A 25,221-nucleotide genomic window follows, 5' to 3' on the forward strand; every position below is an offset into this window, starting at 1 on the left:
TGTATGGTTTAGGGTTTTGGGTTTAGAATTTAGAATTTTAGGTTTAGAGTTTAGGGTTTAGGGTTTATGGTTTTGGGTTTTGGGTTTAGAATTTAGAATTTTAGGTTTAGAGTTCAGGATTTAGGGTTTATGGTTTAGAGTTTTGGGTTTTAGGTTTAGAAATTAGGGTTTAGATTTTAAGATTTAGAGTTTAGGATTTGAGGTTTAGGGTTTAGATATTAGATTTTTAGAATTTCGGGTTTTGTAGACGGCGTTAACGTCGGTGTTTTGTTTTCACCAATTTTTTTAAAATTTTATTACCTTTTTAACTAATCCTACATGGTAATTTGATTGGTTATAAAAGGTGAGGTGAATTTAACCATTCACCATAGGGGTGAACCCAAGTATTGTTCTTTTAAAAATTAGAAAATGAGGACAAAGCACTGTTTTCATAGATTCTTCAAATAATTCGACTTGAATGATGTTTATGTAATATTCTACTATCTGTAAACTTTTCTTCTTGTGAATTTAATTAAAAGGTTGAGAGTATCAAACTTGTAAACTTTTCTTCTACTATCTGTAAACATTTATAAAAAGGTTGACATTGTCTAAACAATGATACTTGATACCGCACAAGTCACAACTGATTTTGAGTTATTCGTGTTGGCAAAGAGCGCATTAATTAGGTACACATGTAAACCTTTAAAAAGTATGTTTATATATCAGAATATATTCGTATACTAAACTAGCTCTAAGTAGAATCTATTTGTTCTACAACATATTTCCATAGATGAATTAGTTCACCACAGGTCCACAGTTACAAAAAAAAAAGCTCACCAGAAACTTTATATTTTTCTAACATGAAAAACTTTTTGAAATACATAGGTTTCAATACGTATATGTGTTACATAGGTTCGTATTTAATATTCACAAAATAATCGGATATATTTAGTATGAGTAGATCTGTATTAAATATCTTATAATTTTTAATTGGCTTTGTGTATTATCGATATAAATATTTATATATCTATATAGTATAGAGTAACAGTGTTTTGCGTATAAAAAGTTAAAATTAAACACTCTTAAAAATAAATTATACATTATAATTTCAAACTGTGAAGATGCTGAGGGTCCACAATTATTTGTAACGAATTCATTATTGGATAAAGCATATATATGTTTAGTATAACTTAGACCATCTCCAACCCACCCTTATTTCTATCTCTATATTTTCCCCTAAAATAGAGAAACTCTATTATAGAGGTGAAAATGCTCCAATGTATGCCTCTATAATAGAGTTTCTCTATTTATAGGGGAAAATATAGAGATATGTTATTTTCACCTCTAAATATAGAGGCAAAAAGTAACTTTCCTCTATATTTTCCTTTAAAATAGAGGAACTCTATTATAGAGGCATACATTGGAGCATTTTCACCTCTATAATAGAGATTTCTATTTTAGAGGAAATTATAGAGGTGTACATTGGAGATGCTCTTAGTACGTACGTAGTTAGGTATAGAAAATAGGATGATTCTAAATTGCTAGTATTTCTTTTTGATTAGTTTCGAAAATAATCATATGGCTTAACACCTTCACTTATTCATCAAATGATAAAATTATAATAGTTTTTAGTAGTCAAGAGATTAGAGATGAAAGGTGTGTTATATATTGGATAGGTCGATTAATTGAGTGGAATAAAAGATATACAAATAAACACTAGTAAGGACATTTCAGTCAATAAAACATCCTTATATATATAACGTGGTCTTTCTCGCAAAGACAACAACACATAGAACAACAAAGAACAAATTTAAAAACTTTTTGAAACACTTACCTCTCTTTTTTCGTTCTGTTAAGAAAACTTAAGCGATTTGTTAGCAAAAGAGATATGGGAAACAGTTTACGGTGTTGTTTAGCTTGTGTACTTCCATGTGGAGCTTTAGATTTGATCCGAATCGTACATCTCAACGGCCATGTTGACGAGATTACTCGTCCGATGACCGCAGGCGAGATCCTTCAGGCGAATCCTAACCATGTCTTAAGCAAACCATGTTCGCAAGGAGTTGTTCGTAAGATCTTGATCTTATCTCCTGAATCTGAGCTTAAGCGTGGAAGCATCTATTTTCTTATACCGGATACTTCCTTGCCGGAGAAGAAGAAGACAAAGAAGAAAAAGGAAGTCCAACGTCGGAAAAAGAGTCCTGAAAACGCCAATGACATCAAGATTCATCATATGGTGAGTACTAGTAAGGATCTTGATTTGACGTTGTGTGAGAAATATTTGGAAGATGTTATGTTGTCGTCGTCGAAGAAATGTTTTCCGGCCGGTAAAGAAAATCGTCACCGCCGGAGACATAGTCGGCCGGCGTCGGTGTCCCTGTGGCGGCCTCAGCTTGCTAGCATCTCTGAGGATTTTTAATGTCTTTTTTTTTTATTCTTGGTTAATACTGTCTATTTTTCTTAAAATTTTTTAATCCGGAAATCGGATTTTATTAACAACCCCGATGAGAATATTTTCATTTTTTAAGAAAATAGTTTTGGTAAGAAGTCGAAAAGAAAAACTTTGTAATGTACTAATGTGGATGAGATCTATGTTAAATTGATGATCTAACTTCAGTCGTTCGTGGCAGAGGACAAAATCATATAATCCTTATACAAAACACTAGGGCAGGAATCGGATTGTAGTATACAATTAAGATTTTTTTTTTTTTTTGAAACAGTATACAATTGAGAATAAAATTCGAAAATATATAGAAAACAGAGGCTTTTTTAACGTGAACCAAGTAGTAATAACACGGAATGGTAAAATCGCGTGTGGGTTAAAAAAATTAATAATTTAGTATTTACTGAAGAATTATTTGGGTTGAGACAAACTGATTAATGGTTAATTAATGTCAACTAATAATGAAAGATGTGGGAATTTAAAGAAAACTGAAACTGAATCATAGTACGAGACAAATTATTTCAATTATAAACTTCACGACTTTTTAAACTGCATGTTCAGCTGTTATGCAACGTATTTAGACCAGTTGGTTTTGTTTTAGAGTTTCGGTGGTTAAGTTTACATGTTATTTTGATTAATAATGTGAACTTAAGACGACTAATAAGAGTTTAAAAAAAGAGTGGACCAATCATGCAGGTTGTCACATGTAGATGTAGCCACGTAGGTGGACCAATCGAAAAACCCTTTTAAAGCTGAAAATTTAAAACATATGGTTCAAATAATACAAAATGTTCAATCATATAAAGGGCAAGAAATATTAAGACATTTACTGTACATCGACAAACTAATAAAGGCCTCAATGATATATAAATGAGAAATAATAATAATTGTAACTTGCTTCTGGATTTGTGCACCCTTTCTGTTAGTGTTTTCTTGGAATATTTTTGGCAGATTTAACTATGGAGAGGGTGGTTATTCATGGGCAAAACCCAAGGAAATGTTGACTTCATCTTTAAATTTAATAGAAATAATATATACGTTGTATAGTTCCTAATTTTTTTTTTACAACATTATTATAATTTACCTTAAAATATATAAAGCTTCTTAAATCTCAAGATCTGCCTGCTTAGAAAATGTATATGTTTTTGATGGTGCAACTCCACCAAGGGCAATATGATACTGATAAAAGCATTGACAATAGTTAGGCCTAAAACAATTCATGGCAAGCTATTTTCTAAAGAAATTATATATGCATCAATGCATGTCATTTACCAAAAATAGTTATTTCTTTTTTGGGTAAAAAAGTTACTTATTTTCTCTCTCTCTTATTAACATCAAACTAAAAAGTAAAGGAAAAAAATCATCTAGAAGTACTACATGACATGTCTTGAATCGTTATCCTCAGGCTCAACTTAAGATTCCAAATACATCACCTCTTATATAAGAAAAAAAAAAGAAAAGAAATATATCTCTATAGGTATGAACTTTTGATTTAAAAAATATAACTAAATCAGGATTTAGTCACTTGGTTACTCTAATTTTTGCTGAGATCAATGGTAGTGAAACCTTCTTCAGCAGAGAAGCGTGGCTGTATTCGTGTATCTCCGACCTTTTGATGTTCGACAGGCAATTTATAACTATCGTCAATGGCCAGATCAGCATCTCCTTGCTGCTGATGAACAACGAGTACCGAGAAATGAAAATCCGGCGACGTCAACATATCTCCAATCACACCTAACTCAGGGCACTCGCTCCAGTCAGTAAGTCCGTACAAGACCGAAGACTCTAGGTCATGGTCTCGACCCACTAACACCATGTCATAAGCCTCTCCAAGTGAGCTAATCACTTGCGTTGTCTCCACGCCATCTTTCACTATCTCCTCTACGTAGTGGACTTTCCCTTTGTTCGCTGCATGGCTCTTGAAATCCTTTATTAGATTGTACTCGTCCATAGCGCTGTAGTCCTCGTCCTGAAGGGAGCTCTTGTGACGGAAATGTATCATTGTCACGTTAAGCTCCGGTTTTTCAGCCATCCTCATACATAACGCGAGCGCCTCCGCGTCGTCCCGGCCTCCGATGAAGAGCACCGCCACGTTCTGCCACGTATTGCTCATCAAGACGGAGCGACGTCCCTCGCATTCCCCTCTGTCGATGAATAACGCGACGGAACAAGGTGCTGCTTCAAGGACGTTGAGGTTTATGTTCCTGATGGGCCCGTTGACGCGTCCGACCGTCCCGTCAATCGCGTACTGCTTGTGGAACGGAAGTACGATTAACGTCGCCTTCTTGTCGAGTCCCAATGTACATACGTCGTTGTTTATACTCGAGAAAGGCGCGGCTGCTGTGAAATGTTGGGCCATGAGAGTACTCTGATGCATCATAGATTTAAGTTAAATAAATGTGTTATTTCTAATTCATATTCTATCTATTAAGACCATTTAGATTATGTGTTTTTTTATTTACCTTTACCTTCATATTTACTATGCATATTTTCTAAAACCAAAAAGGTTTAAATTTTTTTGTTTGTTAGTTGTAATTGTAAACACCAAACGCAGATGTACCATCTCGTTTACTTTTGGTGTTTATATTTGCACATTCAATTGTTTGTTTGTGTATACTCTTTTAATATATTTCAATTTAACTTTTAAGTATTTAACGCAATTGTTTTGTGTTAAGTTGTAATTAAACGTAAGCATTTGATGTAAAACGAACACAATGTTTACTTGACTTTTCCGTTTACACTTTCAGTTGTTTGTTTTTGTGTGTATTTGCATCAAGGTCTATGTTTAGTATGTTTATTTTCCAAGTAGAACAAAGTTTTTAATTTGTTTTTCTCTAGTTCATGTGTGTATAGTTTACCTGATACTTTTGCTCAAAACGTTGGAATGCATTGACAATGTGTGTGGATTGAGCGGTGTTGGGATCAAGTTTGTTCATCTGGTGGTGCGGCGTGAGGACAGCATGAGCTCGGCCTTTAAGCTCGACAAGGTGCAACGTGAAGAATGATATTGGGTTAAACCTTGTCGGGTAAGTAGCTTCTAAAAGATTCACCATGGAAGGAACATTTTCAACATTGTAGATGCAAAGAAGAAGACGGAGCTGAAGATTGCGTTCTCTCGTGTTGATGATCGTTCGTTTGCTTTTGCTTTTGTAGCGTTTAGATGGATCGTAGAGGTACACCACGAGAAACCGCGAGATCCCGGTAACGATCAAAATCGTGATAATCATCAGATTAAAGCATTGCGTGTCAACAACCTGTAAACAAATATATTCTTACATTAAGATTAAAGAAAGTTTAATTAGAGCATGAAACACTAATCAATGAATAATACATTTTCATGACACTAAACATCCTATCAATTACCAAAATAGCCAACATATGTGTTATTCCCTCCAGTTTTATTGGGAGACCTTTTAAGATTATGCATATAAATAAAAAATATATTTTACAATTTATAAACAAAACATCATCAATTATCCATTTAAACCACAATCTAATCAATTAAAAATTGAATATGTCATGTTAGTTGGAACAGAATAAACTTTCTAAAACATCAATTATTAAAAATGGAGGGAGTAATTTATTTGGTACCTGAGCGTCTTTCCACACAAGAGTAGTGTAGACTTCGATGATACCTTGGCAACACATCAAGAAACCCAAACAAAGCGCGTCTCCAATCGGCGTTTTGCAGTAAGCAGACGCAGCTGCTGTTCCAAGGAACTTGCAGCCATAGGTGACCAAGAGAATGACTTCAATCATTAACACATGGTTCTCATGGCTCTCAGTGATCTCAAAGAAGTTAGTATTTAACCCACTAATGGCGATGAAACACGGGAGTAGCATACTCGAGGCGATCATATCGAGTTTCGTAGCAAGTTCTGTGCCCAAAGGCGGACCGTCAGGGAGCGAAACGCCTAGCCAAAACGCTCCAAATGCAGCGTGGACGCCAAAGACCTCTGAGGCAATGCTAACTATAGACAAAATCAAGAGTATTGGATAAAACGGGACAACGTCTTTGTTATCCATAGATTTGCTTTTCCTCTGGGTGAGCCATATGATCGAAGGCCTAAAGATGCCAGCAATCGACCCAAGAAGACATGAGATCATGACAATCCCCCAAACGCCATTCATAGTTCGCTCTCGCGTGTAGAGATTAAACGCTAGAGCCACCAAGCAGCCACAAGCTTCGCAGACTATTGAGCAGTTGGTGGCTAACCGTCCTAGCTCTGAGTTGAGAATGTTAAGCTCCTCTAAGACCGTGGTTGTAACCGGGAATGATGTCATGGAGCTCAAGGAGATCACAGTGGCTGCGCAGTGAACCACCTGTTTGGGAAGTCCTATAGTACTGTTAATGAAGAAAACCGTGAGGCTTCCGAGGGAGAAAGGGAAGGCGTAAGAGGCAGCACCGATTAAGATTGCTTTGGAACCGGCTTTTTTGATAATAGTCCAATCGATTTTGAGTCCAAGAATGAAGAGATGGATGATGAAACCAACGTTTGAAATTGTTTGTATAATGACCTTGCCTCCAGGAGGAAGGAACGTATCCAAGTAAGCAATGTTACGTCCTAAGAAAGACGGTCCAAGAACAACACCAGCCTATCCATTACACAATAACGTTTTAATTAATAGGAAAAAAACAAACAAATCAATTAAAGACATTTAAAAATGTAATAATATCAGAAATGGTATATACCAAGACTTGAGCAGAGATCATTCCTTGTTTTAAAGGTTTAAGGACACCGAAGATAATCCTAGAGGTGATAATGATGACTGACATTTGAATCATGAGAAGAGGCACTGCGTATTGGAGAGGGTCACTTTTCATGAAAAGTCCCTTTGAGGTCAACATTTTTTCCCTCTGGCATACAAGCTGCTCCATCATGAATGGACCGTGCACTGGCCCAAATTGCGATGAGTTGATCTCTGCATAACCTAACCTCGACAAATCCATGGTCTTTTCTAATCTGTACAAAAAGAATGCAAGAAGAGAGAAAGAGAGATAGAGAGTAGGCTTGGGTTGGGTTAGACTATGAAGGTTATGTTTTCATTTTTTTGAGGAGAAAATGTAATGGAGAATGCTTTAAGAATGAGAGTGGAATGTGGATGTAAGGAGATGGAGAAGAAAACAGAGGACTCTGTTTTTTACTTGACTTTGTGAGGTCAAAGAAAGAAGATACAGAGAAAGGTATCTGAGAGAAGAGAAGAAAGATGAACCTGTCTTTGTAGTTTCTATTTATTGTTTCTTCCTATTTTTTGTTTGGTTAAAGTTCTTTGCGCATAATCTCCACCGTTCTAAATTTGTGGTCATGGTTTCACTTTTAAATTCCAGTAATATTTTATGGATTTAGAATTTAATTTTTTTAAAAAAAAAATTGGGGTGGAAACAATACACAATCTGAAAATAACATGCACAATGGATTACATACCATTATTATTGCTTTGAATCTTGAATGTGAAATGTACTCAAACACAAGATATTAAAATGGACTCTAAAGTATTTGACACACACATGAATATTGAGGTTCTCTATGCCCAAGAAGATATTAAGAAAAACTACTAATCACCACTCTGTACAACACAAATGATATAAAACTAGTGACTAAGTCCCCAAGAATGTTTTATTTTTCATGAGCGGCGTAGCGTGGTTGGGATATCGTGATTGTGTCTTCCTTCATAGGTAGTGAGAACCGCTCTCTCATCTTCTGCAGATCTTTCTATTTGCTTCCTCACTCCACAACCTTGGAATGTGCACTTGTAGTAGTTCCTATCATAACAAAGAGTATCAGAAACATGAAAACACCTAAAGAAATTTGATGAAATTTAGTTAAACATTTGAAATAACCTTGGATTAGTATTCCCCTTGACAACTTTTTGACCATACTTCCTCCATCTAAAGCCATCTACAAGAACATCAATGTCACTTATTGTTTGGACAACAACTTTTGGTTCTTTCACTCCTCTGCTTACTTCTATAGACATTCCTTCATCTTCACCTTCTCTTTTCCTGTTCCACAAAAACTCGAAAACGTCATTTTTTTCTATTTTAAAAACATTTTGCTTCCACTATTAAAAATAATACTTACAGTCTCTTCATCTCAGGTTGTTCCTCCTCTTCATCTATCTCACCATATTCAGATTTAAAACTTTTCTGCTCCAGATCACTGTAGTCAAACGAGATCGACGAGTTCTCTGACTGATCGTGTGTTTCACTAACAACAGAAGAAGGATTAAACATTCTTCTCGCATTAGCCGATGTTGATCCTGATGGTCTCTTGGTGAACTCAGGCTTAGGATGGTTATGATCTCCTTTGTAGATGATCTCAGTGACCTGTCCATCAGAAGCAGTCTCAACGATCTTCTTGGAAAAACAATTGGGATACGTGCACTTGAAGTAACTCCTAGGGTTTTCGCTCTTCTTCACTTGTTTCTGTCCGTATTTCCTCCAACCATAACCATCATTAGAGTTCCTACTCACCATGTACGATGGTACCTTAACCTGGCGATCTGATCCCAAACTGTGTGCTGCAAACTCACGAGGAACCGGATCCTTCTTCTTGTGGAGATCTTGAACAGCATATGTTTCTTGCAAAGCCTGTGAAAAAAAGGAAACAAGTTTGATTCAGTAACAAGGAAGTGTAGTTGTCTAAGAAACGCTTAGGGAAACATATACAGATGAAGCGTTTGACGGCTGCGTTTGCGGTTGTAGCTGCCAGGGAATATCTGAGTGATTGTTTGTTCCATTGAAGCCTTGATATGGAAACGCTCCTGTCGTTGGAGATATTAAACTCTGTAAGCAAACACAAAGCCAGAGATATTTTTAGATTAGTTAGTTTGAAGACAGAAGTAACAAGTTAAAGCAAAAAAATAAAAAGACAGAAGTAACAAGACAGAACATATCTATAAAAAAAAACATAACTAAGTGAAAAGGGTTTGAATTTGTTTTTTTTTTCAGTTTTGTAATAAAAAGATGAAATGATTAATAAAAATGGAAGCTTTACATGAGAGGAGCTGAGAAGAAGAGGAGAGTCAAGTAAATCGGAGAAGGCGAAAGATTGAGAAATGGGAAGAGGAGGAGGCTGAGCCGTCTTGAACTTGGGTAAACCCGACCCGGTTCTCTCCGGGGAAAACCCACAAAGAAAGTCTTCGTCTTCTTCGTAACAGTCAACGCCGGAAGAAGCAAGGAGATCGGTGAAGGAAGCAGATGACATGGTATTAATAAAAGGAGACAAGTTTTAAGCTCTGAAGAACAAAAGGATTTGCTAAAGAAAAAGGAAAAGACAAAACAAAATCTTTTTTTTTCAGAGAAATGATCTAAGAGAAGAGGATGAAGACGACGACGATGGCGTATAGAGCAAGGATATTCTATCTTTCATATTTTGTCTTTTTCAGCTTGGTTTAAAATATCATTTTTATTTAATATTTATATAAATAGTTGACCAATGCGAATGAGATATTCTTGTTTGGTTGGGTCGTCTCCGATCATCAAATGTGAAACCGCGTGTTAAGGTGTCTTTCAATGATTAAGACCAGTAAACTTAACCAAACCGGACTCCACTGAACCAGATCATTAAACCGTCAGTAATACCCATCAAGTCTAATCACATGTTACAGAAAGTCTTCGTCCTCTTCACTTCTTTTTTATTTTTCTAAACGTAAGTAAAAACGAAAAACCGTAAATAAATTTTAATATTTATTAATTTTATAAAATTTCTTTACATATTCTTTAATGAATATGTTTTTGGTAGCTTACATTGTCAAACTTTTTATTAAAATTTATAAACACTAATATCAAAAATATGATTAGATTGAAAATGTATCACAAATTTAAAAAATCATTTATGGACAAGTTTAATATATTTGATTCAAATAATTGAAAATGTGCATTTTTTAAAAATTATGACATTATATTGATTTATAATTTCTTATATATTATTTATTTTAGAAGGAGTGGAATTCCACCTCATCCTTACCACCACAAAACGTAGTTACAATTTTTATCATGAATTAAACAATTCTATAATTTCTTCTAAATTAACTATAATAACGTTAAAATAATTATTTGGAGTGGAATTCCAGTTCGTAGTTGGTTTCGCTTCTGATATTTTTGTTGGTTTTTGGATTTATGGAAAGTAAAACCAAAGAAATCATTTGTAATTTTATTTAGTTTGATGTAGTCTTCTTAAATTTATGTTTATTTGGTCCAGTTACATTGAAATTGGTTTCATATTTGATTTCTACAAGAACAACAATACTAATCTAATCTATTAAAACTAAAATATAAATTAGAATTAACCCTAATTTCTCCTTAATATTTACCAAATTGTGCCACTCAACTTAACTATAAAAAAATTCGGCAACGCCCATACGAAGATAAAAATTGTTTCGTTGATTTTTATAAATATTACAAATATTATCCACTAAACACTTAGATTAAATTAAACATCCGCAAGGGCGTGCGTTCTAGTTAATGATTTATAAACAGATATTCTTGTTTCGGTCTCGATTTGAACAGTTTCGTTTGGTTCGATTACATCTTTTTTCTTCTTTCCAGTACCCCTAGTTCCTTTCGGTCTCGATTTGAACAGTTTCGTTAGGGTGTAAACCTACGAAAATATTCTTAGATAAATCAAATCTCGTAAATATTTACCCAGGATTAAAAGTTTTCTTAGATCTACCGGCTGTTACCAAAATTTCTACTCATGTATGTTTGAAAGGAAAGAGAAAAAAACAAAGAGACTACAATGTTAAGGCAGATAATAGAAATGAGAACATGTAAAGCTCATCGTATTTACATTTTCACTTCGGAGCCTATTGAATCAAAAGGCATTGAGAATGCAATGTACTAAGATCAATGCCTTTTCTTGTCATATTTTCCCCTTTACAATGAGAAACCAAGTATGAAGATGTATTATTGTCAATTTCTGCCTCGAAGAAACACGGCGACCATGGCGACTACTAGAGAATGATCAATGGATCCAGGAAATATAGTTAGCCGGAACTTGCTCCTCCCTACGTAAATCTGCCTCAGCTTGTACATCAAACTCGTCTGCCAAAAAAAAAAAAAAATCAAAAATGAACATTGATCAGAACTGTGGAAGAGATACTACACACATACCAAATGATGCTGACTTCAAATGAACTAACAAATACTGAATGTGTTTCTATACAATCTTATGGTCCAATGCTTCGCCATAAACTACATCTCACATGATCCAAACAGTATAACATGTTCTTGTCTTAGCTAAAACTATCGAAATCACGACAAAGTTCTTGTTTTTACCTGCGCAACAATGGAGTCTTGACTGTAAATGGTACAAGATTTCTGAAAGGGGCAACCTTTGATGACAAGACGCTGCTGCGACGAAGATTCTCCAGCAAAAGAGACATCTAACTCTGTCTTGCTGAATCTGTTGGATGTCCGCTTCACCGTCAGGACCAGCTCCTTACGCTTCCCGACATCTCCTTTGTGTAGTTCCCACATTCCATTCTAACACAGAGATAAGTTGCTGACCAAACTGAGACTCAATGTTTTTAAGAGGTTAAACAAGTAAGGATAAGATCGTGGGGGGAAGTGCTTACGTGGAGGCGGGAGATGGAGAAAAGGGGAACTCCGGAGGGATCAAGGAGGAATCTGAGGGAGGAAGAAGATTTGCGGAGGGTGAAGAGGAGATGATCGGAGGAATCGGCGAAGCCTAGATCTCCGGGAGAGAGGCCGGGGAGCTTTTTGGAGGCGAAGAGATCGACTGGGATTCGAAGGAGGTCCTCGGGGTCGGGGTGGTAGGGAGTTTCTGGATCCGCCGCCATTCACACATAGTCTGAGGGATTCTAGCAGTTGGAAGATGAAGGTGAGACAGGACCAAGTAAGGCTGCTTATGTTCAACGCTAAATTGTTTTTTTGGTCAACGCGACACATTGTCGTTGAAAAGTATCGACCAAAGTTCTGGTAAATTCTGCTGGTTGCTTAATTTTATTTAACTCTAATAACAGCCTGCTCGCCCGTTTATCCCAGTCCGTTTTGAGCTAAGTTCACGAGAAGTTTTTAATTTTGAAATGGGTCGGGCCCAGATTTTTATTGGACAATTGCATACTTATTTTGAGAAAGACTTAATTGGTGACATTTTGATCTTTTGATCCATTTAACTTTGAACATTTGATCCATCAATAAATATGTATGTTTTTTTTGCATTAAAGTGAGTATCATCATCCCCGAAGAATTCATAAAATTTTATAAGAATTCATAAAATTAGTGGAGTTGTTTTCCCATCTTTTACTTATTCAGAGTTTGTAGGTTCATAAATTCATAACGTAACTAAATTCAAATTTTTAGTGTAACGATATTAAAATTTGTAAATTGTCTCCAAAAAGGGGCTGAACTTGAAGATAAGCCGAACTGGCAACTGGAGTTGTTGTTGATCTGAAATTATTGGAATTTATCTGATGAAGAACGAACAGTTGGATCTATCAACCAACGAGGAACAACTTCTTGCTGTCTTTTAACATTCTTTCTCGTACTTCCTTCATATATACTTTATTCGTTTACTTCCTTGGAATGAGAGAGAGTTTCATTATCTTAATATTGCATAGATTCCACGTAGAAATCATAGGACAAAGTGACAACAGGCAATACAGTAGGTCAATGACGGGCGAGTCGGTTTTGATCCTAAACCTTTGCAATGGTGGGCGTTTCCGAGAAACAAGGGCATTATTTATTAGTTAGCATTTCTTCTTTTTATCATAAAACGTGAATGAGAATGAAAGTAGGCAAGACAGTATAGGCCAATCACGATTTTAATAGTTGTGGACATTATATAACGTATTTATATGCCAATTGTAAATTAGTGAATTTTATTATATACTAAGAAATTGAATAATTGTGCGGCTATACTAATTAATGGGTTAGACTTTCATAAAATAGTAGTTGAATATAACCTACCATTGTGTAAAGTACAGATGAATGATGAAACTTAGGCGTTGAATTATAGCGTCGTATTTATTCCCTACAAATTTATTCACAATACGTGTTTTGTTGTAAGTGTTTCCAATAATGTTGAATTTAGAAAGCATTTTTCGTATTATTTTATTATAATATATATTTTGTATAGTTGGAGTTTTAAATTTTATATGAAAACGAAAAATAAACCAGAAGCAGTTCATATATATAGTATCATCGTTGCATTATCTGTATTTAAATTCGATAGTATGCATAAATCATATATGAAAAAGATACTGTACAGTATATCTGTCAAAAGTTTAAGACATAAATTAAAAAGATACTAGCATGGTATTTTCCCAATTTACTTTATCTTTTATCTATAAAAATATCATTAAAATATAAATTAAAAATTATTTAACCAATCACAAAACAGATTAAAAATATGATTGGTTACACAATTTTTGATAAAATTAAAAAGTACATTAAAATATGAAAACATCATCTATTTTAAAACATCAAAAACTCTTTAAAACATCATTTATTTTGAAACAGAGGGAGAATTTCACAATTTTAGAGATCTATAAGGTATAGAACTTCTTGAGTACCTCAAAATGGAAGATATATATACAAGTAGTTTTTGAGACAGAATAAATATTTATGAGATAAAGAAAGTGATACCTGGTTTGGTGATTGTTTACTGTCCTCAATATTGTCTATTGTCCTCTCCGCGTTATTTGATGAAACAAGTTTACTTGGTTGCGAGTCTTCGCCTATCCTTGTAGAACCCGATCTGAATTTTAGAAAGATGGTGTAGACCATCTCACCGACCCATATCTCACGATTTAATACTCGGATAAACCAATTCTCATCAGTTCCTTGAGTCCACATGATCAAACACCCTTAAAGGTACGTACTATATTATGTGAAAAAGAAATGCTGCAGCGTCTAAAAAATGATGCTTTGTGGACTCCTCAGTAGAACTCAAAGGTTGTACACACGGTGATTATGAGTCTCTTGTTTAGATACTAGAAGGTTTATGCATGTCTACTAAATGTATCTCGGATATTCATTGAATTCTTAGAAATCACTAAAGTTCCATAATGTATCAATATCTTCTGTAGAAGTTGAATACTGCATTTTGTACTTGATGTTTGCGTGATTGTTTGGTCGCGAAGCTCACTGATGTTTATGTTATCTTGAACATAAGCACTTCCGGCTATACGTACTAGCAAATAATAACATAAATATACAAAAAGATTAAAACCTAATGAGATTGGTTTATGATGTGTCACGAAGAAGTTGTTTAACTTTTCTTCATGATTTTTTTTCTTCTTGAAATCAACCTTTCTTCATGTTCGGAACAGAGTTACAGTTGTTGACGTGCAATATACGAGTTTTAATATTTATTTCCATCTTGAGGGCAAATGTAAATTACGTAATGAGGTTTATGTAATTTCAAGTTTTCAACCATCTTCTGGAATCCATTTTTTCATCCTTTTAACTATGTTATCAAACTGTGGTATTGATCGAAGTCTCACACAAAGGTAAATTTCTCTCTTAAGGACATGAATTGTTAGATGCCGGCTTGATATAAGCGTTCTATTTAAACATGTAGTTTAATGAAAATATCAGATTCATATCTAATTATATACTTCCTCTAGTAACACTCACGCCTAAGTTTATATTTCCTCTAGTAACACTCACGCCTAATGTTTTGCCTAGATAGGCTTTCTATCTAATTAGTAATCTCTCTACCTCTCCTATTTTCTGTTCCTTTCGTTTATTCATGACTAAGTTTGTTTTTGTTGTTTGTAATGAAGTGAGAGACTAATTGGCTATTTTTTTTTTCAAAAGATGGCTGAAAATGAACGTGGATAATACCTAGCATGTAGATACAACTCATAGAGACAATACAAACAATGAGGAATTCTCATAGACACAATACAAACAATGAGGAATCTCACAGAATTCTCACCTTATTCAGAATCTAAACTCAATCGCCTCTGAAGTTGCACATCCATAAAGAGATCAATGTGACGCTCTTCCGAAAATGTAGATTCCAACCACTTAAGAAAGGTTTCATATGCCATTAGAAGGAAACAAAAAAGATCGAAGTAAAGAGAAACCGAAACGCTAGGATTTCTTCAAAAAGGCACTATCTCATAAAAATATCTAAGAAGAAAATTCACTATAAACAAAACAAAAGACATAATCGGAGCAAAGAGGAACAAAGTGAAGTTGAGCTGCTAATGAATGACATGGACACACCCACACGCGCAGACCATACGTCAATCCCGCCTGAACCAATAACTTGTTCGTAAGGACAATAGTGTGCTCCAAACCCGTAGAAGTGTATGCCAATAAATGCCAAATCTAGCGGAATAAGTGGAAAAATGAAACGTGATTTTGATTTATAAAAACAAGATGAAAGATAGAAAACGAGGACATGATATTTTCAATTAATGCATACACTCAATATAATTTTCGCTAAAAAAATATTTTTTTTTGAAATTTTTTCACTAAATATTTATTTTACCTTTATTTTGATTCTTGTAAAAGTTGTTTGCTCCTCCTACTTTTATTTCAGTTCTTTCCTCATTTAACTTATTTCTTCACTTGGTTCAAACTCATGAATATTTTCTCAAAAGTCTATTTATTTTTCTTTATATACCGAGACGATTCTAATTACTCTTATGGTTATTTTATTTTTGTTTTCATTGTATAAAAAATTTATTAAACCATATAATTGTTAGAGTATAAGAAGCTCAAACAAATAGTACTTTGAGAAACAGTTTCTTAAGTTTTTAGTTAAAAGTTAAGAAACAGTTTATTATATTACTCTAAGAATCCCGCCCTAAAAACCCCTGGATAATGATGTTCTTGTTTTGTTATGTTCAAATCTTAGAATTTCTTAATTTACATAAATTTGCCTTCCATAATTGTTCAAGTTCCATATAAGTACTTATATTCATTCATTTTTAACTATAAATAATCACTCAAAATTATTTTAAATTTTTTTTAAAAGAAATCTTTATCTTCTAATGAACGGAGATTTTGAAATGATTTGAATAGTTTTTGCAAAAGATGAATACACATCAGTACAGGACTTTAAAGCATTTTACAAGGGAGGATTTGGTAAGAAACCAAAACTCCTACCAAATCATTGAACCAATACCTTAGATCATTCATTATAAATAGAAAATGTACATAGACGCTAGTAGATACTGAAACTGAGCGTTAAAAGGCAACATCAGCATTAGTTAAGCTAGCTCCAATTTTCTCTCTTCTTTCTTTTTCTTGATTACAAAACTAACCACACCTTCCTTCTCACTATTACAACACTAATGCTGATTCCCCATTAAATCCCCATTAAAAATATAAAATCCCTGATTCCCCATCAATTATAAATACAAATCCCCTCAACGAGTGATCTTCTAACCATACACCATCTCTATTTTTCCAGCCGCCTTTTAAGCACTCTCTCAAGGAACATGTCTCCGAACGTTCTCCGGTGGTTTAGCCTCGTCGCTCTTCTCTGGCTTCAATCTATCAACGGCACCAACTTGAGCTTCCCTGCTTACTCTTCACAGCTCAAAGAGTTTCTCTCGATCTCTCAGTTCAAACTCAACTACCTCTCTTTCGCCTCCGACGCCGGAAAAGTCCTGGGATTCATCTCCGGTATCGCCGCCGTTCACCTTCCTCTCCCCCTGGTCCTTCTCGCCGGAGGCTCTTTAGGTTTCGCCGGCTACGGTCTTCAGTATCTCTCCATAGTCAAAAAAATGTTCACGTTATCGTTTTATCAGATATGGGGGCTGAGCTTCTTGGCCGGAAACAGTATCTGCTGGATCAACACGGCTTGTTACATCGTCGCGATAAAAAGCTTTCCGGTGAACCGTCAAGTCGCCGTGGGGATCACGGCAAGTTATCAAGGTTTGAGCGGGAAAATATACACCGACATAGTCCACGCGTTCTTCTACTCGTCTCAACGCGAAGCCGCTTCAGGTTATCTTTTGCTCAACTCTCTAGTTCCTTTGGTCGGTTGTGTCGTGACGGCTCCTATGTTGATGAGAGAAGCGAAAGCTACGTCGTATTCCACTCGGGATGTTAAAGTGGGTTTTATCTTTCTCTTCGCTGTGACTATAGCCACGGGGATTTACGCGGTGGCTACGAGTCTTCTCCCTGCTCCCGCGGTTTTAGTACTCGTAGGCATTGTTTTGTTTCTTCTTGCTCCTTTGGCTATTCCTTTTGGAGTTAGGCTCGAAGAGGTTATGACTTGTAGGAGAAGTCAGCAAAAGGTGTACGACTTTGAATCTCCTTTTGAAGAAGATGAAAAGAAAGAGGAAGAGGAGTTTGATGATGAGAAGGCGATAGTTGGGGTTAAAGAAGAGGTCGAGTGGACAAAACTATGGATGAAACTCGATTTTTGGACATATTTTGGACTTTATTTGTTTGGTCCAACGGTCGGGCTAGTGTTTATGAACAATCTTGGTCAGATCGCTGAGTCTCGTGGCTGCGCCGCGACCAGTTCATTGGTGGCTCTCTCGTCCTCGTTCGGGTTTTTCGGCCGCCTGCTTCCTTCGTTACTCGACTACTTCCTCTCTAGGTCAATATCCACTTACTTTTTACATTTTACTCTTGGGAATATTACCAACCTAAAACATAATCAAAATTTTGATAAAAAAAACATAATCAATTATTCCATAATAATACAACTACGTTGACCTAGCACGTCCAATTATAACATACGTTGCATTCTTTCCTTTCCTTGCATCTACGCGTTTGGTCTAATTCATCGAACAACATTCGACAAATCGACCAGAATTTTATAATTATTTCCCCCAATTTCTGGGAATTTATTCTAATTTTATTATTTTATTTATTTATTACAGGAACAAATACATGCCATCATGCCCGGTTTCTATGGCGGTCTCACTGGTAGCGATGGTTGCTTCGTTTTTACTCCTCCTCGTTGACTCTGACGTCGCTCTTTACATCAGCACGGCGATGATCGGTGTTTTCTCCGGAGCATTGACTTCTCTCTCCGTCACAATGACTGCAGAGCTTTTTGGGACACAACACTTTGGAGTTAACCACAACATTGTTGTCGGAAGCATTCCTATTGGTTCTTTCGCTTTTGGTTTATTTGCCGCTAAAGTTTACCGCGATGGAGCTTCCTTCGACGGACGTTTTGACGGAAAGTGTTACGGGATGTATTGCTTTCAAACCACTTTGATCTTTTGGGCAATGCTCAGTTCTGTGGCCGCCGTTCTTGCTGCCGTTTTATATCTACGGAATCGCAAGTTCTACTCTCAGAAGCCATGAAGAGAAACACAACAAATGCACGCAAGCTCTCACTTCATCTAACGAATCAATTTTTTGGTTCCAAAACGAAATTTTTGTGTGTACAGTTATGCGTTTTGTGTTACACCAACGGTGGGAAAGTAATTTTTTTGTATAGTAACGTGCAGTAAGAAATAGATAGAGATATATTACACAATGATGTAAAGATCAAAGTTTTATTAAAGATCCACTTTTTTTATTTGTATGGTAGTAAATTCAATGTTTTGCTAGATTAGTGTGATCATTTATTAACGCTGAAGAATTTAAAACGACTTTGCTTCAATATAAGTGGTAACTATGACAATAGCAATTTTCGGGTGAGTCCAATTAATATATCCCAACATAATATTCTGTTGGTGCGTAGTTGATGTTCGCTGGTTCGAACGTGTCCAAGAATCTTGATCATGCGGCTGTTATTCAAGTGATTTTAATTCTGATGTGAATTTTTTTTTTGTATGGGACCCCAACACTAATCAATATACTCTCACCTAAATCAGATTATTTGGATTACTCTATGTCCATATATTTTTATTCGTCTGTGATTACTAGACGTCATTTAAAACATTTTGTGAGAGAGAGACGACGGGAACGTATTCAACCACGAGAAGGCCACCTAAACCAATATATGGTCGAGATAAAGACATGCATGATTTACGGCTATGCAGAATTTAAGATTTGAGCTTCATACCTATATTTATTCTATGCATTAAAGCATTTTATTCACTATTACTGATGTATGACAATTTTTACGTGAAAATAATTTTTTATTGTGTTTTTACGATACTCGTTTTGCAGCATTTAGGTTGGTGATTTGTACTACTATTACCATTTTTTTTTGTTAAATATGCGAATTATTCTAACTTATTTGCTGAAGTCATATATAATTTTTTATTAGCAAAATATCTGATTTTTTTTATTAAGAATTATTTCACTTCTATATGTTGGTAGAAATGGTACCATATTTTACATTTATTTAAAACCCCGATGAATGAATTATTGTACGACTACACTTACTTTCAAAATTGATTACTACGCAAATAAACCCTTTCTAGTAATAGTTCAATTTTTTTACAACAAAATAATGGTTCAGTTTGATAACAACTTATCTAGCTATCTAGTATCTATCAACTCATCTCGAGTGAACGTGTTAAAATCTCAAATCTGTAAAATCATAACTTAAAATATATGAACACGAACCAATCAATTTTCTACTAAATAAGTTTTAAAATACCATTAATTTTTTACTATAGTACATAGAAATTATATATATTGGTTTTATATTAAACATAAATGAGAAATTAATTAATCAAAACAGTTGTTCTAATATAATCATCTCCTAGTTAAACTGGACCAACTGGGCGAACCACATTTTATTTTAAAACAAATGGCAATTTTCTAAAATCAAAAGTAAAAGACGGAAACGAAGTACTTCGAAAGAATGTTCTCGAACTTATCGTATGAAAAGTCAATAAATTCCTGAAGATGAAGATTTGCTGCCTCGTCAAAAAGTAGTTTCAAGACAATTTATAATGAAGATTTGCTGCCTCGTCAAAAAGTAGTTTCAAAACGAGTATGATTGAGAGAAACATGGCAAAGCAAATTAAGCTAATAAGAAAGATTCAGTGAATAGGTTACGCGTCTTCATGTGCATGGTCATGTCATCATCATCAACATTTACTCATTGCTTCCTTCCCTACTTAATTGATTGTGACATTGATATTGATATTTATAGTTTAATGATACAAACAAGACTAATCTGACGCATGCGTAACGTCAAGTATGACGCCACGGGAATAGGTCTCTATCTCCCAATTCTAGGACAACTCCAAAAAATCCAAATTAAGCATGGCATACACATCAGATCATCTATTTGTGTTGCGTGGTCCTTACTTTATTTAGATACACAACCTTGATTAATTATACACCAAAGCTACTCAACAGATATGTAGCCACATTTTGTGACAAATGATACGAAATCATTTTTAATATTTGAAACAAGACCCTTTAAGTTTTTTTTTTTTGACATCAAATAGAAACTTTAAAGCAGTCCCTTGACCAGCTTGAACTAGCTAATTCGGTGCAAAGCAGTTGATAAAAGGAGATCCAAATACGCGTGATCTTCCACCTTTAGCGAGGGTGTCGGCCATTCATCGATTTTGGAATATGAGATATAGAAAATTCTGTAAAATCTGATGACCACCCTTTAAGTTTAATGGTGATATTTTCAAGTTAATCAAAGCTTAAAGCCTTAAAATATGGAGGGTGTAACTTGTTACCCATTTTTTCACAAAAACTTGTTACCATTTATAAACCATCATTATTATACTAAAAATATTTTAATATTTAAGATGGTTTTAAAATGCTTACCCAAATCCAAACTTTTATTGCTCGGACTAGGACATGATAGAACAGAAACAATGAAAAACTCTTCTCCTAGAAACCAAAATTTTTTTTTTTAGTTAAAATCAACAAAACGAAAACTTTAACATTATCTTATACAATAAAGTTGGGTTATGCTCTTTCATCCTTCCTCCACGTCAGCAAAGAAGGAAGGGCATTTTGCGCCACGTGTCTAACTCAAAATTCTGTCTACGGATGTATCTTTGTGATGGGCTCTGCGATGGGTTTTCTGTGTTGCTGTTTGTTTTAATTATTTTCAAACTTTATTTGGGTTTTAACAAAACATTTTGTCTAGCCCAGAAGTTTAGATTTCTTCATCTTCTCTTCTGCGAACTTCGTCGATTAGCAGTGAGTATTCCAGAAAACTAAAGCGCCGATCAACTCACCATAACATCTCCACCTTGCATTAATACCTCCTTTAATCCGACCTTTAACGTAACTAAACCCACGAAGCATTCATTCGATCTCATCACCTCCCAAAGTATCAGACTGAAGCTATCATTATAAATATCCCAACTTCGAGCGATAAACAACACAACTTTCAACGAGATCGAGAAGAATAGTATGTGCTAAATACCAATTACACAATGGCGAATTCCTTCATCCTACTTGCCGATTTGAAATCTGTTTGTTGAGGTTCTGGGAAGCTAGGAATGTGAAGAAAGGCGATGAACTGATGATTATTGACATGCTACTCCGTGATGAGAAGGTAAACACATCTGTCTCCGATTAACCCTGTCCACGATTACATTCATTCCGAGTGTCTAATATTTTGATCTGAAGCTTTTGGCTAGAGCTGTGACTCTCTTCGAGATAGTTTTCTGAATTTGTGCGACCTCTCTTGGTTTGATTTTTATTCTTTTTGGCAGGAGTAAGGAGTGAGTCCCTTTGCATCAGATATATGTGCCATAATTGATGAGGCCTTTGAAGAGACCATCCCGAAAACTTATGTCTTGGAGCTTCTTAGTTTACTGCTTGGCGATGATTACACGGGGAAGAGACGAGACGGTTTAAGCATAAATCTTATGCACTGTATTGATTGTTTTATTTATCTTTCGTTGACGTGGTTGTAGACATGTTCCATCAAGAAAAAAATGGTTCCATGTAGCTAAGAAGATAGATAAGGAATGACGAGCAGTCATTACTGACGTTGCAACGGTATATGGCTCTAGCATGTAATTGGAGCCGGGACTCAACAGTTTGTCCACATGACTAACTGGGAGTTAAGGTACAACCAATATTTATGCAATATAACTAATCAACTCTCACTAACCAATGTCGATAAAATTTTGTTTTCAGGTTCATGGATTCATAGAAAAGGTTCCGGCACGTGCTTGATGTGTGTGGTTTGAATGAATCGTTGAAGTATATGGCTTTGAAGAAAGCAATAACGTGATGATAGGAGAGGTGTGTAGAGTTACTCTGAATATTTGTCTTTAAAAGTGGTTTAAATTGGGGGTTGTAAAATTAACAAGCTTTTGCATGTGTGTGAATAGATGGAGTTGGTGTGGCATGACTCAAACAGTGGCTGGAACAAGACTACGACAGGCTCAGTTAGATGGCTTCAATGGAAATGAACTATCTTATAAGTTTTCTTGCGGAGTGTTTCTTATACGGTTATACCGACCCGAAAAGTGAATCAGATGCTTTTTCCAGTCAAATATTAATCATCAAGTTGCAGGTCACTGAATCGCTTTGTATATATGTTTTAGTGTATTTTAGTATTATCTAAAATAAAAAGGATTTATTGAGAGTTTTTTTTTAAGTACTTGAAAGTGTTTCCTATATATTCATTACAGAGAATTAGGGCTGAACAAAATAACCCAACCCAAAAAGTAGTATATGTTCAGAGTTCTCTGAAGTATGTGTGGTTCAGAATTATAAATTTAAATATTTTAATTATTTTCTAAAATAATATTGCACAACTATCTAAAAGATTTTATTATCCGAAAAAATAAAAAAATATCTAAAAACTACACAAAATAGCCAAAATAAAGATTCAACAACAGTTCAAACACACAAATATTCAAATATTCAAAATTAACCAATTTTCATATTAATTTAATTTATTTGAGCATATTTCAGAGTTATATGTTATATATTATTTTTAAAATTGCCAAAAATAAATACTAATATACAGAGAATTTATAGTCCAAAGAAAAACCAGGTCAAACATATATAACCAAATGCAGCTAAAAATGGAACCAAAACATAAATAAAAACATGTGAATTTATATGAACAATTTTACCAAAAAAATATTTTATGACAATCAAATCAATATTATTTTTGACGTTTCATCAGAACCGACCAATGAATATAAACTTTTGGTCCGTTGAGTTTAACTTTTCTTCGGTTCTAAACTTCGTTAGACTACTTACTATGTGTTATGAAACAAAACTTTCTCTCTATTCTTTTGGTATGTGATGTTATAAAACTCTTTTTTCTTAATGTGCTTTGATAAATGGTAATGTTAAAAGCAACTACTTGATTATAAAGTTACCTCATTGTATATGGCTTTGAAGAAAGCAATAACGTGATGATAGGAGAGGTGTGTAGAGTTACTCGGAATATTTGTCTTTAAAAGTGGTTTAAATTGGGGGTTGTAAAATTAACAAGCTTTTGCATGTGTGTGAATAGATGGAGTTGGTGTGGCATGACTCAAACAGTGGCTGGAACAAGACTACGACAGGCTCAGTTAGATGGCTTCAATGGAAATGAACTATCTTATAAGTTTTCTTGCGGAGTGTTTCTTATACGGTTATACCGACCCGAAAAGTGAATCAGATGCTTTTTCCAGTCAAATATTAATCATCAAGTTGCAGGTCACTGAATCGCTTTGTATATATGTTTTTCCTACAGATATGTATGTATGCTTAAATAGAACAGTTTCAGGTAGAAATGAACTAATTAAATTTTATTTTCTTTTTACTAATTTGAGATGTATATGTTCTGCGGTTGATGAGACTTTAGAGAACAAAGCAAGTTGTATTAATACCTTAAATTTTTCCAAATAAAAAACTTCTATGTACATATAGTTACAAATACATTACAACTTACAACTGGATTGTTTTTTTTTTGGCATATCTCTACTGGATCAAACGTAAGAGAATACTGTAACTTAGGATGTCTTTCTATTCTTTATTTGTGGCTTTTCCACCTATTTTCTTAATGAAAAAGCTCGCAGCTAAGAAATTTTTTTGTTCTAACTCTAATATTGAAATTTAATGCAAGAAGAAAATAAGAATTATGTATGGTTAAATCACACATGGAATTGAATAAAATTCACTTATAACTACATTCTTTGATGCAACAAGTGGATATGTTATACTACCTGTTATGATACCTACAATCTTACATGTTTGAGGCTGAAGAATTTGTTCCTAAGTTAAGAAATCATGGTATGTAATTTGAGAACATCTCAAAGCTTATAAAAAACATTATAATATAAAAATATGACTCGAATGCTTTTAAAATCTGCATACAAGATATGAATATAAATATACCGCATAATACTTATATGTGGATATATTATTACAAGGCATGCACATCACATTTTTAGCTAATATAAAATTTGAAATCTATACTTATAAAGTTATATTTTTTTTCCGACTACTTATAAAGTTATATTATCCTTTATTTTCCTCCTGCTACAACACGTTGTCTTTTTTTAGAACGCATGTTAGAAATTCTCGAGTTAAAAAATTATTTTTAGGCTAGATTTATTAAACCATGCCTTACTAAACTTTGGGTTTCAGTTACATAACAAAATATTTTTGTAATTAGAATAGATCCATTACATTTATACATGTTTTTCTTTTAAAAGTTACTTATTCTAATCCTTAATATTATACTAAAGGAAATGACATTGAATTGCCTCCATTTTTCTGTTTTAGTTACTTATGCTCTTCTCTATAAAGGAAATCAAGGGGCTTTAACTAAGAAAATCAATATGTGTCCACCGCCTATTCCTTGCACACCTCCGGTTCGTACTGAACTACCACCAGACGAACAATACTAATATACAATATAACCTCTTTAAATTAATACTCTATAAATTAATATATACTAAAAATCTCTATAAAATAATATAATTTTATAGTCTCAAATCAAATTTTTGGTTCAATT

General features: G+C 34.4%; 5 protein-coding genes across 9 annotated transcripts; 2 read left to right on the top strand and 3 right to left on the bottom strand.

The window, feature by feature from the left end:
• The first annotated feature begins 21 nt into the window (after positions 1 to 21).
• LOC103857299 lies at positions 22 to 3,899 on the top strand. The gene has a single exon (XM_033286678.1). It carries the CDS (start codon positions 1,868 to 1,870, stop codon positions 2,396 to 2,398), a length of 531 nt encoding a protein of 176 aa, XP_033142569.1. The 5' UTR covers positions 22 to 1,867; the 3' UTR covers positions 2,399 to 3,899.
• On the bottom strand, positions 3,806 to 7,577 carry LOC103857300 (cation/H(+) symporter 13). Its single transcript, XM_009134471.2, has 4 exons — positions 7,116 to 7,577; positions 6,014 to 7,018; positions 5,281 to 5,676; positions 3,806 to 4,790 (listed from the first exon to the last, which is right to left on the bottom strand). Exons 1-4 carry the CDS (start codon positions 7,371 to 7,373, stop codon positions 3,957 to 3,959), a joined length of 2,493 nt encoding a protein of 830 aa, XP_009132719.1. The 5' UTR covers positions 7,374 to 7,577; the 3' UTR covers positions 3,806 to 3,956.
• A 241-nt stretch (positions 7,578 to 7,818) lies between these two features.
• Positions 7,819 to 10,833, bottom strand: LOC103857301 (probable WRKY transcription factor 25). The gene is made up of 5 exons (XM_009134472.3): positions 9,421 to 10,833; positions 9,093 to 9,209; positions 8,506 to 9,014; positions 8,265 to 8,426; positions 7,819 to 8,186 (listed from the first exon to the last, which is right to left on the bottom strand). The coding sequence occupies exons 1-5, from the start codon at positions 9,628 to 9,630 to the stop codon at positions 8,048 to 8,050; spliced, it is 1,137 nt and encodes a 378-aa protein (XP_009132720.2). The 5' UTR covers positions 9,631 to 10,833; the 3' UTR covers positions 7,819 to 8,047.
• Positions 10,834 to 11,108: 275 nt separating this feature from the next.
• On the bottom strand, positions 11,109 to 12,384 carry LOC103857302 (protein LURP-one-related 7). Its single transcript, XM_009134473.3, has 3 exons — positions 12,002 to 12,384; positions 11,703 to 11,909; positions 11,109 to 11,468 (listed from the first exon to the last, which is right to left on the bottom strand). The coding sequence occupies exons 1-3, from the start codon at positions 12,224 to 12,226 to the stop codon at positions 11,337 to 11,339; spliced, it is 564 nt and encodes a 187-aa protein (XP_009132721.1). The 5' UTR covers positions 12,227 to 12,384; the 3' UTR covers positions 11,109 to 11,336.
• A 246-nt stretch (positions 12,385 to 12,630) lies between these two features.
• On the top strand, positions 12,631 to 24,024 carry LOC103857303 (protein NUCLEAR FUSION DEFECTIVE 4). 5 transcript variants are annotated; one of them, XM_033286672.1, is made up of 6 exons: positions 12,631 to 17,958; positions 18,245 to 21,804; positions 21,965 to 22,323; positions 22,395 to 22,502; positions 22,592 to 23,644; positions 23,734 to 24,024. In XM_033286672.1, exons 1-2 carry the CDS (start codon positions 16,847 to 16,849, stop codon positions 18,675 to 18,677), a joined length of 1,545 nt encoding a protein of 514 aa, XP_033142563.1. In that variant the 5' UTR covers positions 12,631 to 16,846; the 3' UTR covers positions 18,678 to 21,804; positions 21,965 to 22,323; positions 22,395 to 22,502; positions 22,592 to 23,644; positions 23,734 to 24,024. The 5 variants fall into 5 exon arrangements, with proteins under 5 accessions (XP_033142563.1, XP_033142564.1, XP_033142565.1 ...); XM_033286673.1 differs by having other exon boundaries at positions 23,740 to 24,024; XM_033286674.1 differs by having other exon boundaries at positions 22,598 to 23,644.
• Positions 24,025 to 25,221: the final 1,197 nt, after the last annotated feature.

Source organism: Brassica rapa, chromosome A03 (assembly GCF_000309985.2).
Source record: "Brassica rapa cultivar Chiifu-401-42 chromosome A03, CAAS_Brap_v3.01, whole genome shotgun sequence".
In the NCBI taxonomy this organism is placed as follows: Eukaryota; Viridiplantae; Streptophyta; class Magnoliopsida; order Brassicales; family Brassicaceae; genus Brassica; species Brassica rapa.

What these genes read in the sequence shown, in the direction of transcription:
- LOC103857299 (XM_033286678.1), top strand. Translation starts at nt 1,868, where the DNA reads ATGGGAAACAGTTTACGGTGTTGTTTAGCTTGTGTACTTCCATGTGGA.
- LOC103857300 (XM_009134471.2), bottom strand. Translation starts at nt 7,373, where the DNA reads ATGGATTTGTCGAGGTTAGGTTATGCAGAGATCAACTCATCGCAATTT. An exon ending in TGATCTCTGCTCAAGTCTTG is followed by an intron (nt 7,019 to 7,115) that starts GTATATACCATT and finishes TGTAATGGATAG; the next exon opens with GCTGGTGTTGTTCTTGGACC. An exon ending in TTGTGTGGAAAGACGCTCAG is followed by an intron (nt 5,677 to 6,013) that starts GTACCAAATAAA and finishes ATTTGTTTACAG; the next exon opens with GTTGTTGACACGCAATGCTT.
- LOC103857301 (XM_009134472.3), bottom strand. Translation starts at nt 9,630, where the DNA reads ATGTCATCTGCTTCCTTCACCGATCTCCTTGCTTCTTCCGGCGTTGAC. An exon ending in AGCCGTCAAACGCTTCATCT is followed by an intron (nt 9,015 to 9,092) that starts GTATATGTTTCC and finishes TTTTTTTCACAG; the next exon opens with GCTTTGCAAGAAACATATGC. An exon ending in CAACCTGAGATGAAGAGACT is followed by an intron (nt 8,427 to 8,505) that starts GTAAGTATTATT and finishes TTTGTGGAACAG; the next exon opens with GAAAAGAGAAGGTGAAGATG.
- LOC103857302 (XM_009134473.3), bottom strand. Translation starts at nt 12,226, where the DNA reads ATGGCGGCGGATCCAGAAACTCCCTACCACCCCGACCCCGAGGACCTC. An exon ending in TCTCCATCTCCCGCCTCCAC is followed by an intron (nt 11,910 to 12,001) that starts GTAAGCACTTCC and finishes TCTCTGTGTTAG; the next exon opens with AATGGAATGTGGGAACTACA. An exon ending in AAGACTCCATTGTTGCGCAG is followed by an intron (nt 11,469 to 11,702) that starts GTAAAAACAAGA and finishes TTTTTTTGGCAG; the next exon opens with ACGAGTTTGATGTACAAGCT.
- LOC103857303 (XM_033286672.1), top strand. Translation starts at nt 16,847, where the DNA reads ATGTCTCCGAACGTTCTCCGGTGGTTTAGCCTCGTCGCTCTTCTCTGG. An exon ending in CTCGACTACTTCCTCTCTAG is followed by an intron (nt 17,959 to 18,244) that starts GTCAATATCCAC and finishes TATTTATTACAG; the next exon opens with GAACAAATACATGCCATCAT.